This window comes from Solanum tuberosum, unplaced genomic scaffold, assembly GCF_000226075.1.
Source record: "Solanum tuberosum cultivar DM 1-3 516 R44 unplaced genomic scaffold, SolTub_3.0 scf00011, whole genome shotgun sequence".
Classification (NCBI taxonomy): domain Eukaryota; kingdom Viridiplantae; phylum Streptophyta; class Magnoliopsida; order Solanales; family Solanaceae; genus Solanum; species Solanum tuberosum.
Window position 1 is genome coordinate 1907078 of NW_006238938.1, and position 14987 is coordinate 1922064.

Below are 14987 nucleotides of genomic sequence, written 5' to 3' on the forward strand. Positions count from 1 at the left end.
GCAAGTATCAACTTCATGCCTACATCCATGTTTCTCAAGTTGGGACTAGGAAGGCCCAAGTCCACAACCATAATGTTGCAATTAGCCGACCGTATGGTAGCAAGGCCAGATGGTGTTATTGAGGATGTCTTAGTCCAAGTGGGAACTCTGATCTTCCCTGTAGACTTTGTCTTCTTGGATTTTGAGCCTGACCCAGAGTTCCCATTTGTTTTGGGACTCCCATTCCTAGCAACCTATGGTGCGTTAATTTATGTGGTAGCTGGTAGACTGACAATAAGGGCTCATGACAAGGTAGAGGTATTTGATGTGTACAAGGAAATGAACTTGCCTGCAATATATGAGGAGTTGTCAGCAATTACAACCATTGATGAGGAAACAACAACTAAATATGTTGAAGCCTGAGACCCTTTAGAGAAAGTGTTAATTGGGAAAGACATTGAGGGGAATGTTGAAGCCCAGGAGTTGGCTAGCATTCTAGATGTCCCAAATGTGAGTATGCTTCGCAAGTTTGTGGAGCCATTAAACAGGGTCTTTGGACCACCTCCTAAGCCATCAATTGAAGAAGCACCGAAGTTGAAGTTAACGGCTCTTCCCTCTCATCTCAGGTATGCACTCCTAGGTGCCAATGAATCATTACATGTAATCCTTACTTCTGCTTTGTCTGAAGTTCAGGTTGAGGCCTCTCTGAAAATATTTGAGGAAGAGGAAAAAGGCGATACACTGGCATATGGCTGACATACATGGCATCAGTCCAGCTTTATGCATGCATAAGATATTTATGGAGGAGGGCCACAAGTTAAGTGTACAACCTCAACGTAGACTAAACTCAGTGATGAAAGATGCGGTGCGCAAGGAGGTGATTAAATGACTGGATGTGGGTATTGTATACCTGATTTCAGACAACAAGTGGTAAGCCCAGTTCAGTGTGTGCCTAAAAAATAAGGCATGACATTAATCACCAATGAAAAGAATGAGATGATTCCAACCAGGATAGTGACAGGGTGGCGAATATGCATGGATTACAGGAAATTGAATGAGGCCACTAGAAAGGATCACTACCGTGTTCCTTTTATTGATCAGATGTTGGACAGGTTAGCTAGGCAAAAATATCATTATTTCCTGGATGGATATTCAGGATACAACCAAATCGTGATTGCACCAGAGGACCAGGAGAAAACTACATTCACTTGTCTGTATGGGACATATGCTTTCAAGATAATGTCGTTTGGACTATGCAATTCCCTAGCCACCTTCCAAAGATGCATGATAGCCATTTTTTATGATATGGTTGAAGATTTTGTGGAGATATTCATAGATGACTTCTCAGTCTTTGGGGACTCTTTTGACAGGTGTCTGGAGAATTTAGACAAGGTGCTGGCTAGACTAATCTCGTCCTAAACTGGGAAAAATGTCATTTTCTAGTGACGGAAGGAATTGTATTGGGACATAAGGTGTCAGAGCGAGGGATGGAAGTTGATCGTGCCAAAGTGGAAGTCATTGAAAATCTACCTCCCCCAGTCTCTGTTAAAGGAGTTAGAAGTTTTTTGTGTCATGCTGGTTTCTACAATAGATTCTTTAAGTATTTCTCTAAGACTGCAAGACCCATGTGCAGTCTCCTAGAGAAAGAGATGAAATTTGTATTCGATGAGCAATGCATTCAAGCTTTTGAAGCCTTGAAGAAGATGCTGATAGAAGATCCAATCCTGACTTCCCCAAATTGGGAGCTTCCTTTTGAGCTGATGTGTGACGCAAGTGATGTAGCAGTAGGAGAAGTGTTAGGGCAAAGGAAAGAGAAGGTGTTTCACTCAATCTATTATGCAAGTAAAACACTGGATGCAGCTTAAGCCAACTACACAGTGACCGAGAAAGAAATGCAAACCTTAGTCTATGCTTTTGACAAATTTAAATTTACCTGGTAGGGACTAAAGTTGTTGTTTATACTGACCATGCAACTATCAGGTACCTTTTCAATAAGAAGGGTGCAAAGCGGTGGCTGATTAGGAGGATTCTATTGTTGCAAGAGTTTGACATAGAGATCAAGGACCGAAGAGGTTCTAAAAATCAGATTACAGATCACTTGTCCAGGTTGGAGAGTTCGTCACATGTGGGGGAGAAAAGTCAGATTCCGGAAGAGTTTCCTAATGAACAACTATTGGCGCTAGAGGTGATAGAACTACCATATTATACAAATATTGCTAATTACTCCCTCCATTCCATATTAACTTAAGCTTTGAGCCCTTTTTTCATTTTTCAAATTAACTTAAGTTTTCAATCTCCAAGACTATTTTTAAAATATTCTTCCAATTTTACCCTTTTAAGTTAGTATTGGAATCAGTTATTATAATTAATGTTTAGTTATTTTTGACAATAATTAATAAGGGTAAAAATGAAAAATTATGTTCAATTTATGTCCAAACCTACTTTTCTTAAAGGGTGTGAAACACCTCAAAGCTTAAGTTAATATGGAATGAAGGGAGTATTTGGTAAGCGGATTGTTCCCATCGGATGCAACCACACATCAAAAGAAGAGGCTGATTTATGATGCTCGGTTCTACATATGGGATGAGCCTTATCTCTTCAAGCAAGGTCCTGACAAAATGATGAGGAGGTGTGTGCCTAAATCTGAGATGAGACAAGTGATGGATACTTTCCACTCATCTGCATATGGAGGTCATCATGGAGGTGAGCGAACTGAACATAAGTTGCTCCAATTAGGTTTTTTCTGGCCAATTCTGTTTAAAGATGCTGCAGGGTATGTGAAAAATTATGATCAATGCCATAGGATGGGGACTGTCTCCAAACGACATGAGATGCCTTTGCATAACATCTTGGAGGTCGAAATATTTGATGTCTGGTGGATCGACTTCATAGGACCATTCCCTTCATCCAATGGAAATCAATTTATACTTGTGGTTGTGGACTATGTGTCAAAGTGGATTGAGGCAGTAGCTTTTCCCACTAACGATGCTAAAGCAGTGCTGAAGTTTCTGAAGAAACATATCTTCCCCCGGTTTGGAACTCCTAGAGCAATAATCAGTGATGGAGGGATGCACTTCATAAATCAATTGGTGAAGAATATCTTAGCTAAATATGGATTCAGGTAGCTACATCATATCACCCTCAAACCAGTGGCCAGGTAGAAGTGTCAAACCGGGAGGTGAAACAGATTCTGTAGAAAACAGTGAATGCCCAAAGGAAAGATTGGGCAATGCAACTTGATGATGCTTTATGCGCGTACAGGACAACATATAAGACACCAATATGGACTTCTATGTACCACTTGGTGTTTGGTAAAACGTGTCACCTTCTAGTTGAATTAGAACATCAGGCTTACAAGGCAGTGAAGAAGTTGAACTTAGATCCTGAATTAGCCGGAAGAAAAAGGATGGGTCAGCTACATGAATTGGAAGAATTCAGACTCCATGCCTATGAAAATGCCAAGCTCTATAAGGAGAAGACTAAGCGTTGGCATGATAAGAATAATGTATCCCGACTCTTTGAGTTTCGTCAAAAGGTATTATTGTTTAACTCTAGATTGCGGTTGTTTCCAGGTAAGCTGAAGTCAAAATGGAGCAGACCATTTGATGTAGAGTTGTGGAATGAAGGTAAGCAATCCACGTTCATAATGAATGGACAGAGGATGAAGCATTACTACAGACAAGAGGTAGATCTAGAAGAAGAGAGATTGGATTTAAGCAATGAATGATGGGGAGCGGAGTCGGGCCGCGACGTTAAATCAGGAGCCTCTCGGGAGGCAACCCATGAGTTTGTACTATAGAGGACTTTTATTTTTATTTTGTTTTGATAGGTGAGTTCTTGTTGTTTTTAGTTATAGGTTAGTTTATTTATTTTACAAGTTGTAATATGTAATAAAAAAAAATCTCGGCGAAAAATAGTAGAGTATGTGACCTGCCCGTGTCGCGAACTTGTTATTGCATGGTAAGGGTTGCCCAAGGAGAAAGCTCAAAAGTACAAGGGAAGGCCGCGAAAGCTCCGCGTCGTGGACTTGTTGTTGGGAATTACAATAATCGCAAGGGTCTAACAGTGGAGTCCACGACCTGAGCGCATCGCGGACTGGATTCCACCAAGCATATGACCTCCCACGTGGTGAAACCTGAGAGTGTAAAAAGTGTCTCCGACAGCTCCGCGTCGCGGACCTGGTAAGTAATTCCAAATACTTTTCATTAAAAAGTCGGGTTTTACCCGGCTAATAGAGTAAACACCTGACCCCCATGCTCTTTTAATTCTCAAATCCGCCTTTTAACCCCATTTATCTCCACATAATTTCATCAATTCCCTTTCCCCTTCAACCCCAACTCTTTTCTTTCAAAAACAAATTTGTGTCGCGAATTGGAAATTTCTCACCAAGTTCTTCAATTTTTCGTGGGTCTAAGCATTAATGATGTTCATGGTTGTAAACCTTGTTAGAATGAACTTGGTTGGTAAAAGAAGGGGATATTTTGAATCGGTGAGTTAAACATTGAGTGTTGTGAAGTCTTGAGTAGCAAATTTAATTATAATGGGAATGCTTGAGTAAAAGCTTGGTTGTTGGTTCGAATTCTTGAGTAGAATCAAATTAGCATGGGTTGTTTTTGTGTTTGAATTATGTGGGGGTTAGAATAATATGATGAAAACAACATTGGAAAGTCTGAGTACCTTGTTGTTTGTGATATTGGTGCTTCAAAATAAGTGTGGGGTAAATTTTTCATGAATGGGTCACATTACCTGAAATTGTAATTGTCTCATTGCAGGATATCATATCTGGCACACAAAGGTCTGAAAAAGCGGTGGTGTCTAGCAGCCATAAGAGAGTAAGGACTGGCACAATAATTCCCCCTGCATGCGCAGTCCCACGAGGGCAGACCCAACGCTACGGGGCTAAGGCAGTCACATCTGAGGGCAAAAAGTAGTATAAATCACACACCGAAGCCAAGTAATCTTTGGATGTGATACTTTATGATGTGCAATTGAAGAGGTAGTTCCCTCAGATTATGCGCCGCCTGCAAGACTTGCGCATGGGATTCATTTTTCAAGACCCGTCGGAGTGCAACGGGAGTGTGGTTCGGGAATTCTACGCCAATTGGAAAAACCTGATGGTCGTTCTCATTTTGTAATTGTGCGAGGCGTGGAGGTCTCTATTACATCCCCAACAATCAATCAAGTACTGGGCACTTCATAAGCCCCTTTTGATATCCTGATTGGCTTAAACATCAGCACTCTGTATCAGCAGATTCAACACATTTTGTGTGGCGCGCAGCCTACTGCTAAGTGGATTCGACTATCATCAGTCCTACCCTTATGCACACATGAATCAAGAATCCCGAGTGTGGCTTAAAATTGTCATGAATTATTTAATACAAGGTTTACATTTCACTGAGGTGATGAGAGACCGAGTGTGCTTGGTCTATGCTCTGATGAAAGACTTGCCCATCAACGTGGGCACATTGTTGAAATCATCCTTGCGAAAAGCTAGAGTGCATTAAGGTCGAAGGTATGCTTTTGAGGGACTAATCACTAATTTGTGCAGGCAAGCTGGAGTACCAGAGGAAAGCGTGGACTACATGGCACCTTTGTTCACCACACCTCTAGATGTCACAAAGACAAAGGGGACGGAATATTTGCATAGACCCACCCTCACTACTGCTGAGTGCAACAAGAGGGATGATCTGATCACAACACACATGTTTGGACAGGAAATGTTGTGCCATAGAAATGGGCATCGAGCTTCAACTCAAGAGCAGTTGGACGAAATTGCAACGAGGTACCCTCTAAATGAACATGATAATGCATTGCTGGGACTCGGGCCTGCATTTCTGCAGCCCGTATGAGATGATGTTCCAACCGATGAAGACAAGAGACGAACCATGTCGGAGAGTGAATCTGATTCTGATGCAGAGGAGGGTGAATTATTGGCTCTTGAGGGCACCAAAACTGATATTGACATGGATGAATGATCAGGGAAGTACATCCGCCCTACTTTGCTTTTATTTTGATATATGTCACACTGGGGACAGTATTGCATTTTTAAGTGTGGGGTGGGAGTATTATATCTGTATAAATATTTTTGTTTTTTCTATTTTGTTTTGGGTTCCTTGGAAGTTGTTTTCGGTTCTTTGGCCAAGGACAGTCTTGTTGAACCGTAAAAAAAAGATTTTGTTTCTTATATTTGAGTCAATGTCATAGTTGAGTCAAGGTGCCCTATGATAGATGGATGACGACCATCATAAGGGCAGTTTTTGTCATTGGGTCTGTAGGGTTGACATTTTGCTAAGGCTGCACAACTGCTTTAAGTTAGACTAAAGGTTGAAAATAATGGATGACTTTGTCTTGAGACATTTAGTCTCTTTTATGTGACTCTAAAGGACGTGTACTTAAAATGAATTTGTGTCAGTGATTGGAAAGTAGTCTGTAGTGATCAGTTCTGATTTGAATGTGTGCCATGTGTGTAAGATTTTTGTATTCCTTACTACTAATTGAGGTCCAGAACTTGCCTGGTGTGTCTTCAAAGCGAAAAAGAGGATAAGGAGTTGAGGAAGTGATTTAGACATTTCTTTTATAGCCTTGTTTGTTTTCTTCCTGTACCCACCTTGATGTATATCCTTAGTTAACCCCTTCGAGCCTTGAACTTATTCTTTGGTAGCCAATCATGAAGCTAATTCCCATTCCTTCTATGGCCTATAAATTTGATCCTAAGCGCTTTGTGTGAACAATAGTGAAGGAAATGAAAGAATGAGTGGAAAGCCCCAGCATAAGTCTGGCTCGTAAAAAATAAAAATAAAAATATAAATAAATTGTGATGAATTGAGAATAAAAATGGTGGGAAGAAATGAGTGTTGAGTGCCTTACAACAAAGGGCCGAGTGGTTTCAAGAAAATGGGCATAAGAAGAAGGTTATTAAAAGAAGGTCCAAAAATGAAGGTTGTCTTGTATTAAAGCACTTGTGAATTCAGTCACTATTTATATCCAAAAATAGTTCCTACCTGTCCCCTAGCCTACATTACAACCCTTAAAAGACCTAATTGATCTTGAACTTCCGAATTCCTGAAAGTAGTGATGCAGTACGCTAAGGGAAAGCCTATGGTTCGTTGGTTGTGGAATGTGAATTCTTTTGAGAGTGTGAGCGAAATTTGCTTCCCACACCCATTACTGTGTAATTTTTTTATGTGTGAGTAAATTAGGGTGTTCACTTGTTGTGAGAGCACATGTTTAATGAGGGCTGGTAACTAATGTAACTGTGTTTCAAAACATTATGCATGAGTCTGCTGCGCTCTAACAGTCCATTCTTGAGGCTAGAAGGTTTTGTGCGAGTTGTCCTAGTAAGTGAATGATGTTGCTATGCAGTTGTGAAGCTCTTGTAGTTGTTGTGGTCAAAGCTGCAATCCCTTTAGATGGAAGTGTAGTTGAGTTGTCGTATACATGAAAGAGCAGAAGTGTTCGAGGACGAACAAAGCTTTAACTGTGGGGTGGTGATCTTAGGCGTATTTATGCGCCTAATGACCAATTTATCCCATATATCTAGCTAAGTTTGAGAGCAAATTCCTAATCGGTAGTGAAATTTTATAGTCCATTTATATTATTTCCTCTAACCAACATGATTAGATGTTGCAGGGTGCAAAGAAAGAAAAAGGAGCGAAAAAGGACGTCATGCATAAGGTCAGAGCTCATAGTCGAATTTGCTAAGGAGAAATGGTCAAGAAGTTGGAAAACTACATTATGAGGGAGCACCTCCGCGTCGCGGAGCTGAAGCCAGCGTGTGGAAAACAATTTAGTTTAACATAGGAGTGTGCGATGGTAGCGCGTCACAGACTAAATTGATCTGTTCACAACATACTGCGAGGGAACAGGTTCGCGTCACGGACCTGGGTGCCAGATTTGCAGTGTTGACACCCAATTTTGGCCTAACATTTTTAAAGTTCGTAAATTTTAAGTTTTATTATTTAATAGTTCAAAATACATTTTTTATAATTTTAAATAAGTCTATCGATAACTATCCTTATTTGTCAAAATTTAGGATTTTTTATCAGTTAATTTTAATTACATTATTTTTTGTCATAGAGTCGATTGAATACGTTCAAATATTATTCATTTTGATTAAATTATTAATTCTGTTAAATTGCATTTTTTACATATCATTAGTTATGTTCATTACATTTCTTTAATATTCATTTTATTTGTTACATTTGTTAATATTCATTTTGATATTTTGCACAGTCTAGAAATTCATTCGAATACAAATAAGATTTCATACACAGATATTGTATTAACTGGTGGTTTTGGCCCACAGTTTTAAGATAATGGTATTGTACTATGAGTGGTTTTCAATTTCCTATTTAAATAATAGCTTAGTCATGAAGTCAAGGGTGGTGAATTATTTTTTAGAAGAGGTTGGAAATTTTCAGATATTTATTCATAAAGAAATTTCACTATTAATTACTTTTTCGGTCACCACCAACCCGGATTCACGCCAGACCCACAACAACCAGACCAAACCCCTCTTCGTTTTACTCCTTTTTCCTGTGAAATAGTCACCAGAAATAACACCAAAACCGTTGCTAGTCCCCTTCCCTCCTTCCCCTCTTCCGATTTTTGTTTATTTTGCAGGTATTCCGGCGAGCCACAGCCGTGCTTCGCTGTTGTTCCACGCTTTCTCCAACGAAGGACAACAAACTAGACCCTTCCAGTTGTCGCCTCTCTGATGACCCAACTACAATCGAGTACTCCATCTCCGCCGAACAATAGATCCAATTGCTTCTCATGTAAGTATAGTTCATTAGTCCGTTCTTTTGTTCATTGCATTCTGTTGGGCTGATTTTCATATTGTTTATAATTAGTTTATATTTTTATGATGATCTGGGCATCTATTCGTTTCTATTTTGTATAGTATGTATATATTCTTTTAGTTACAAATTATTAAGTTGTTCTTGATATAGATAGATTTTATGACCGCCATTGATGCATATTTATTTTGTATTTTATTTTGATAAGAAACATTAAATAATTATTAATACTACATATTTGGTATAATCTTGATTTGGGCTCATCTTGTTATGTATTTGGCATTTTTTTTAAAACAATATATATATATATATTATACTATTGAATTGTCTCTTTATTATTTTGAACTGTTTTATATTTTAGCGATTTTGTGTTTATATTCTTACTTAAGTTCTTGTTCAGTTCCTATTTTAATATTATTAGTCTCTACTTTTTGACAAATTATTTTTCTCACTTTGCTTTTCGGTGACTGTTATAGTTTCGTTTTCAATTACTTTTTTCTAGTAGTTTTATTTACCAATCATGCTATTATTATTTTAGTTATCAAACAGTTCTCTATTGATATGCCCGATATGTATTGATTGCTTTGTCCTTCAATCGTCTCTTTAAAATAGTTTTTGCTACTTTTTGTTATTAAAATTAGCCAATGAAAAAATATCTCTGTCTGTTTTGGAGGCCTCCCCAATATTAAAAGACGGAAATTTAGTTTAAGCTTATATATATTTTTTGTTAAAATTGGCCGATGAAGAAATTACCATCGATTTTCAAGGCTACCATGTATATAAGACAGATTTTTATTTTAAATTATTATTTATTTCATTTATTTTTATTCGTATTTATTTACCACTAACACTTTTACTAAGTGTCTTTAAAGGTACCCGGAGTTGCTTCCCATTGAAGCTATTCAAACAAAGTTCGAACAATATTTGATTCATTATTGTATATCATTGACGATAGGCAAATTTAGGTTGTTTCATATATTATTATTTTATTTTATTACTTGTGTATATTGTATGTTTGTTTTACTTGTATATTGTTTTATCTCCTCCTCAATTTGAAAAAAATGAATTCAGTCGGGACCCACAACTATGGATTCGAAGGATGCCTAACACCTTTCCTTCAGAATAACTTGAACCCCTTACCTAGAATCTAATGGTTTCGTAGATCACTTGAATGGTTTCCTATTTTTTCCTAAAATTAGGTGGCAACTCTTTTAAAATTTGTTTTTTTCTTTAAATTCTTTTAAAACCGACTTAATTGATTATTTTTTGGGTCACCGCGACATTTCACCCTATTTGAATAAAGTAGGAATGTAAACAGAATGTCGACTCTGCTGGGGATATAGAGGTTCTAACCATTATGAGTTCATTTTTTCAAATTGAAGAGTTATTCTTTTATTGTGTTATTCATTCTATCTTGTATATTTGATTGATTATTTGTATATTGTACTTGTTGTTTATTCATTATTTATTTAAATGTATGTATATTGGCATTGCAACTTGACATATTTCCATCATTTGGCATTTTTTTTATTTCTTACTTAAAGGACGATTATGCGGGTAACAGTCGTTCATTATCCAAATTGTTTATTGGGGTACCCTGGCGAATGTAGTTATCCACTGGATGGTCAACGGTCGCTAACTTCCCCAATCCAAGTTTTCCACTTGGGTCACCGTTGCACTTCAAATAAAGCCCATTCTTAGTCAACTAGAATAAAGCGAAGCCGAAACCCTGATTTAGCGCATTGACCCAGGATGACCCAAAATCCAAGGCGTGTTGGGTCCATTAGAAAGACCACCTTGAGTCCAAAATGGCCTCCGGCCTAAATGGACGATCATAATTGTGTGTTTAAATTTGAAGGATGTATACGTCATTTGACAAACCATTTTGGGGTTAGGAGTTTATTTTACTAGTTTACTTTAGTTAAATCAGGACTTTCGCAAGCTACCATTTCATCCAAAAGGTGTTGGCATTCGGATATGACAAGAAGTTCAAGAAGAAGTACCTTCCACAAAGACTTAGTTTAGGATGGTACCCCTGCGTGAGACTGATTATTTGTATCTTTTTTCCTTATTTTGTAATTATATTTGATTTATTCATAAAATTTGTACTAAGTGTATTGGGGGACAATGGAATGTTGTCAAATGGCGTAATACATCCTTCAGATTGATAGGCCTACCCTTGGCACAAAAGGGTCACATATTTGTATAGGATGCGTAATAACTATATGTATGCTATGTGATTTAATTTAGTTTGTCTTCAATCAAAGCAGTACTTATATGTTTTATTAATTCTTTGTGTGATATTTTGCATTATCCATTATGATCACTAATTAACACTTTTACCTTTTGAGTTCTTCTTCTTTTTAATCGAGAGGTTGATCTATGTCAGAATTTAGAAGTCATTGCTCGTCCGAAGTTGCAAGGGATGAGAGGATTCGTGAAATTCGAGTCTTTGTATTTCACAAGACATTAATATCAAGTCAAAAAAGATAAATAAGGGGAGTATTTGACTATGAGGTCGCACTCATTTGTTTTTTATTATTTTGCATGTTTGTCTTGCTCTCACACATTTCTCATATATTCTTTTCTGAAAAATCGTCCCCGGCAACAGTCGGGAATGGTCATAACAATTTATAGTTCTTGTGAATAATTGGGAGTATGCACAGTTTGAAGAGACATCCAAAAAAGAAATACAACAAGTGGTTACTGTAAATATTGAGAGACCACATTCAACAGACACTGCAAAGATCAACAATTAAGAGGAAACAAAGCAAGTTGGTGCAAACAGTCAAAAAAGACACTTCTTGACTATAGATTTCGGTGGCACCAGACCTAGGGGAATTGTTCCGAGTTTGTCTGAATCTTTAAATTGTTTTATGCCTTATCTGCACGAACTACATGAACTACACGAACCTGATTATCATCTCGATGAGATACGTAGGCAGCCCTTCCTGGGTTGGGTATTCATTTTTTTAAATTAAAAAAAAAGGTAAATAGTTTGTGCATATTTCATACTATATCTGAATGAACTACGCGAACCTGATTCTCATCTCAATGAGATACGTAGGCAACCCTTCTTGGGTTCGGTATTATATTTTCCAAAATCAAAAATAATAGTTTGTGCATATTTTCGAAGGCATATCTGCACGAACTACACATACCTGATTCTCATCTCAATGAGATACGTAGGCAACCCTTCTTGGGTTCGGTATTATGTTTTCCAAAAGAAAAAAATTAGTTTGTGCATATTTCATACCATAACTACACGAACTACGTGAACCTGATTCTCATTTCGGTGAGATACGTAGGTATCCCTTCTTGGGTTCGATATTTATTCTTTCAAATTTCAGGAAGAAAAAAAGAAGAAAACAAAAGTATAATAGTTTGTGCATATTTTCAAAGGCATATTTGCATGAACTATGCACACCTGATTCTCATCTCGATGAGATACGTAGGCAGCCCTTCTCGGGTTCGGTATTCATTTTTTCAATAAAAAAACATTGTGTACATATTATAAGAGTCATGTCTTCAACTCAAATGGGACCAATGCAATTAGGAGCATATAACAATATGTGATATGATGGAGAGGACTGACATTCTCGTAAATTATAGACTATTTTGATACCTCTCATTTGTACTTTTGTGATGCTTGGCATTCAAGATAAGAATAAAACCAACCTCATAGTTTCATGTTCATGGTGTGGAGAGCTTTTCTATCAAAATTCAATTGCATTGCAATGTTGTTCTAGAACTTGGCCTGAATGTTTTTCGAGGTGAAATCTTAAGCAATGTTTGGTTTGGGAAAGGATTGTAGGCCTTTTTTGACCCGATTGTGCCCTTCAAAGCCTACCAAATGATATTAATCCCTAGTTTTTCCCACTTTGAGCCTAAAGCCTTTTCTTTGGACAACCACATCTTAGCCATTACCCTTCTGAGTGTTTACATGCACTATCCCTCTCTTGGCCCAACCTTCTTGAGCGCACCAAAGTTGTGCAAATTACAAGAGACAATCCAAGTTTGAAGTTGTCAAAGGCAAAGATATGAAGTGTCTTAAAGTCAAGAAAGCTAAAATGACTTCTAGAGAAAGAAAAAAAATATAGTTTGAAAGAAATAAAGAAGGACAAAAACACCCCTCCTGAGTCAATGAAAGAAGAGAATGAAAATATTCCAACAAAAAAAAAAGGAGAAAACTTCAAAAGAAAGGGGTAGAAAAAAGAAAGTCCGGACAAAAAGGACTCAAAAGAAGTCGAAACAAAATAAAGGGATGGAAAAAAGGGAAAGCTCCAACGAACAAGGATTCAGAAGAAGTTGAAAAAGGGGGACAACGAAGAGGATCAGACGCCAAAGGCGTATCAATCGTCAAAATCACAAATTCAATGTGACGCTCAAGGAGGAATTAAGTCACTCTTATTCCAAATAAATATCCTACCCGTCCCTATGCCTAAATTACAAGCCAATAACAAGCCCGAATTATCTCATTCCAAATGTTCTCACATTAGTGAAGATTTACATAAGGGCCAAGCATATGGTATCACAGTTGCATGCATTGAACATTCTTGTGAGTGTGAGTGCATTTTGAAAAATGTCCTCAAATCAAACGATTTAAATATGTGCGAAATATGACTTTTCTTTGTTGTGAGGGAACATGAAACATGAGAATTGGTACATTTCAAAACCTTTGTTTGAAGCAAGACGAATAATCTTGTTGATCCTTAAGTATGTTTGAGGTACCACTTGAAGCTGTAGTTATTGCCTTGAATTCAATCTTTGTTTTTTTTTTTAAAAAAAAGAGAGAAATTTACATGCAATCCTAACTGTTGGTACCGTCTGTTGTCAAGATTTGACTGTCTCTTCACATTCTTTATTTTTCACAAAAGAAAAAAAACAAAAGGGCAAGCACCCACCTTTAATATTTTTCAAAACATTTTTTTAGATCCTTTCCTTTAAAAATAATAATTTGCATTTTTCTTTTTTGGGTTGTCCATTGTAAATTGTGACATTAGGCTAATCATGTCAGTGTGAGACGCCTATTTTACTTCATTGGGTTGTCCGTCCAAAAAATGTGTCATATATTTTGTCTTCTGGCTTTGAATATCGTGAGAAATATCATTTTTTTTCATCATGTTCATATTGTACATCCTCTACTGACGATCTTGTATAAGATTCTTTGTAGTATTCATCATCTACAGGATTGAAACTACGTTTGACTTGATTCCTAGCTCAATAGGATATGTAGGCGCCACGAAGGCTCGGTCATATACCTAGTGTGATTTTCTTTTCTCTTTGTAATAAAAACTGGGATAGAATTTTTTAGAACATCTCAAAAATTCACAATAAATGTGCTGTCTCCAGTAAGTCAAGATTGGAGATCATTTTGAGATTTGCCAAAAGTTCTAACTAGGATATAATTTTTGAGGTCTTAAGACCTCAAAAATTCAGACAAGTACTTTGAGAAGCTTTATAGTCAACTTCAAATGATTCATCATCGCTTGAAGTTTAAAGTCAACTTGCAAATCTCCAGCATTGTCATGGAGAGCCAACAGCTCCTCGTACAAATCCCCAATAAGACATGAGTCACAATAAACACAAAATGGTAAAGACTAAAATATTGATTGCTCACATGTGTCAAAGTGATCAGACATTTTGTATCTATTCTCTTTTAAAGAATCATTTCTCAAGGTTTCTTGACTAAGTCGCTAGCTAAGGCGACATTGTGTCTACCAATTGTCCTTTTCAAGTACAGGAACAGGTGAAAGCATTGAGGCGATGACACTTTTAAGAAAATCATCGAGCCACCCACCTAGTTACAGTGGACAATCATCGAGCCATCCACCACGTTACAGTTGGACAATCATCGAGCCATCCACCTCGCTACAGTGGAAAATCATTGGGTCCTCCATCATTTGAATTTTTTTCATTGTACTTTTATTTGCCAAGAGGGACATTGCATTTTTCATTTGCCAAGAGAGCCATTACATTTTCATTTCTCGAGAGGGTTATTGCATTTGCATTTTCCAAAAGGGCCTTTGCATTTTTCATTTGCCGAGAGGGCCATTGCATTTAAGTCGCATCTATTCAGAGGTGAATGATGCACACCCTATCTATTCCGCATTCAAGTTGGAGGACACTTGTGTTGAAAATATTTGCATTTAAGTCAAATCTATTCGAAGGTAAAGGATGTGCACCCTATCTATTCCACGTTCAAGTCGG

At 37.4% G+C, this 14987-nt stretch overlaps 1 protein-coding gene across 1 annotated transcript; it reads left to right on the forward strand.

Annotated features, from left to right (window-relative positions):
- The first annotated feature begins 945 nt into the window (after positions 1–945).
- Positions 946–1398, forward strand: LOC107062733 (RNA-directed DNA polymerase homolog). The gene has a single exon (XM_015313703.1). It carries the CDS (start codon positions 946–948, stop codon positions 1396–1398), a length of 453 nt encoding a protein of 150 aa, XP_015169189.1.
- The last annotated feature ends 13589 nt before the right edge of the window (positions 1399–14987 follow it).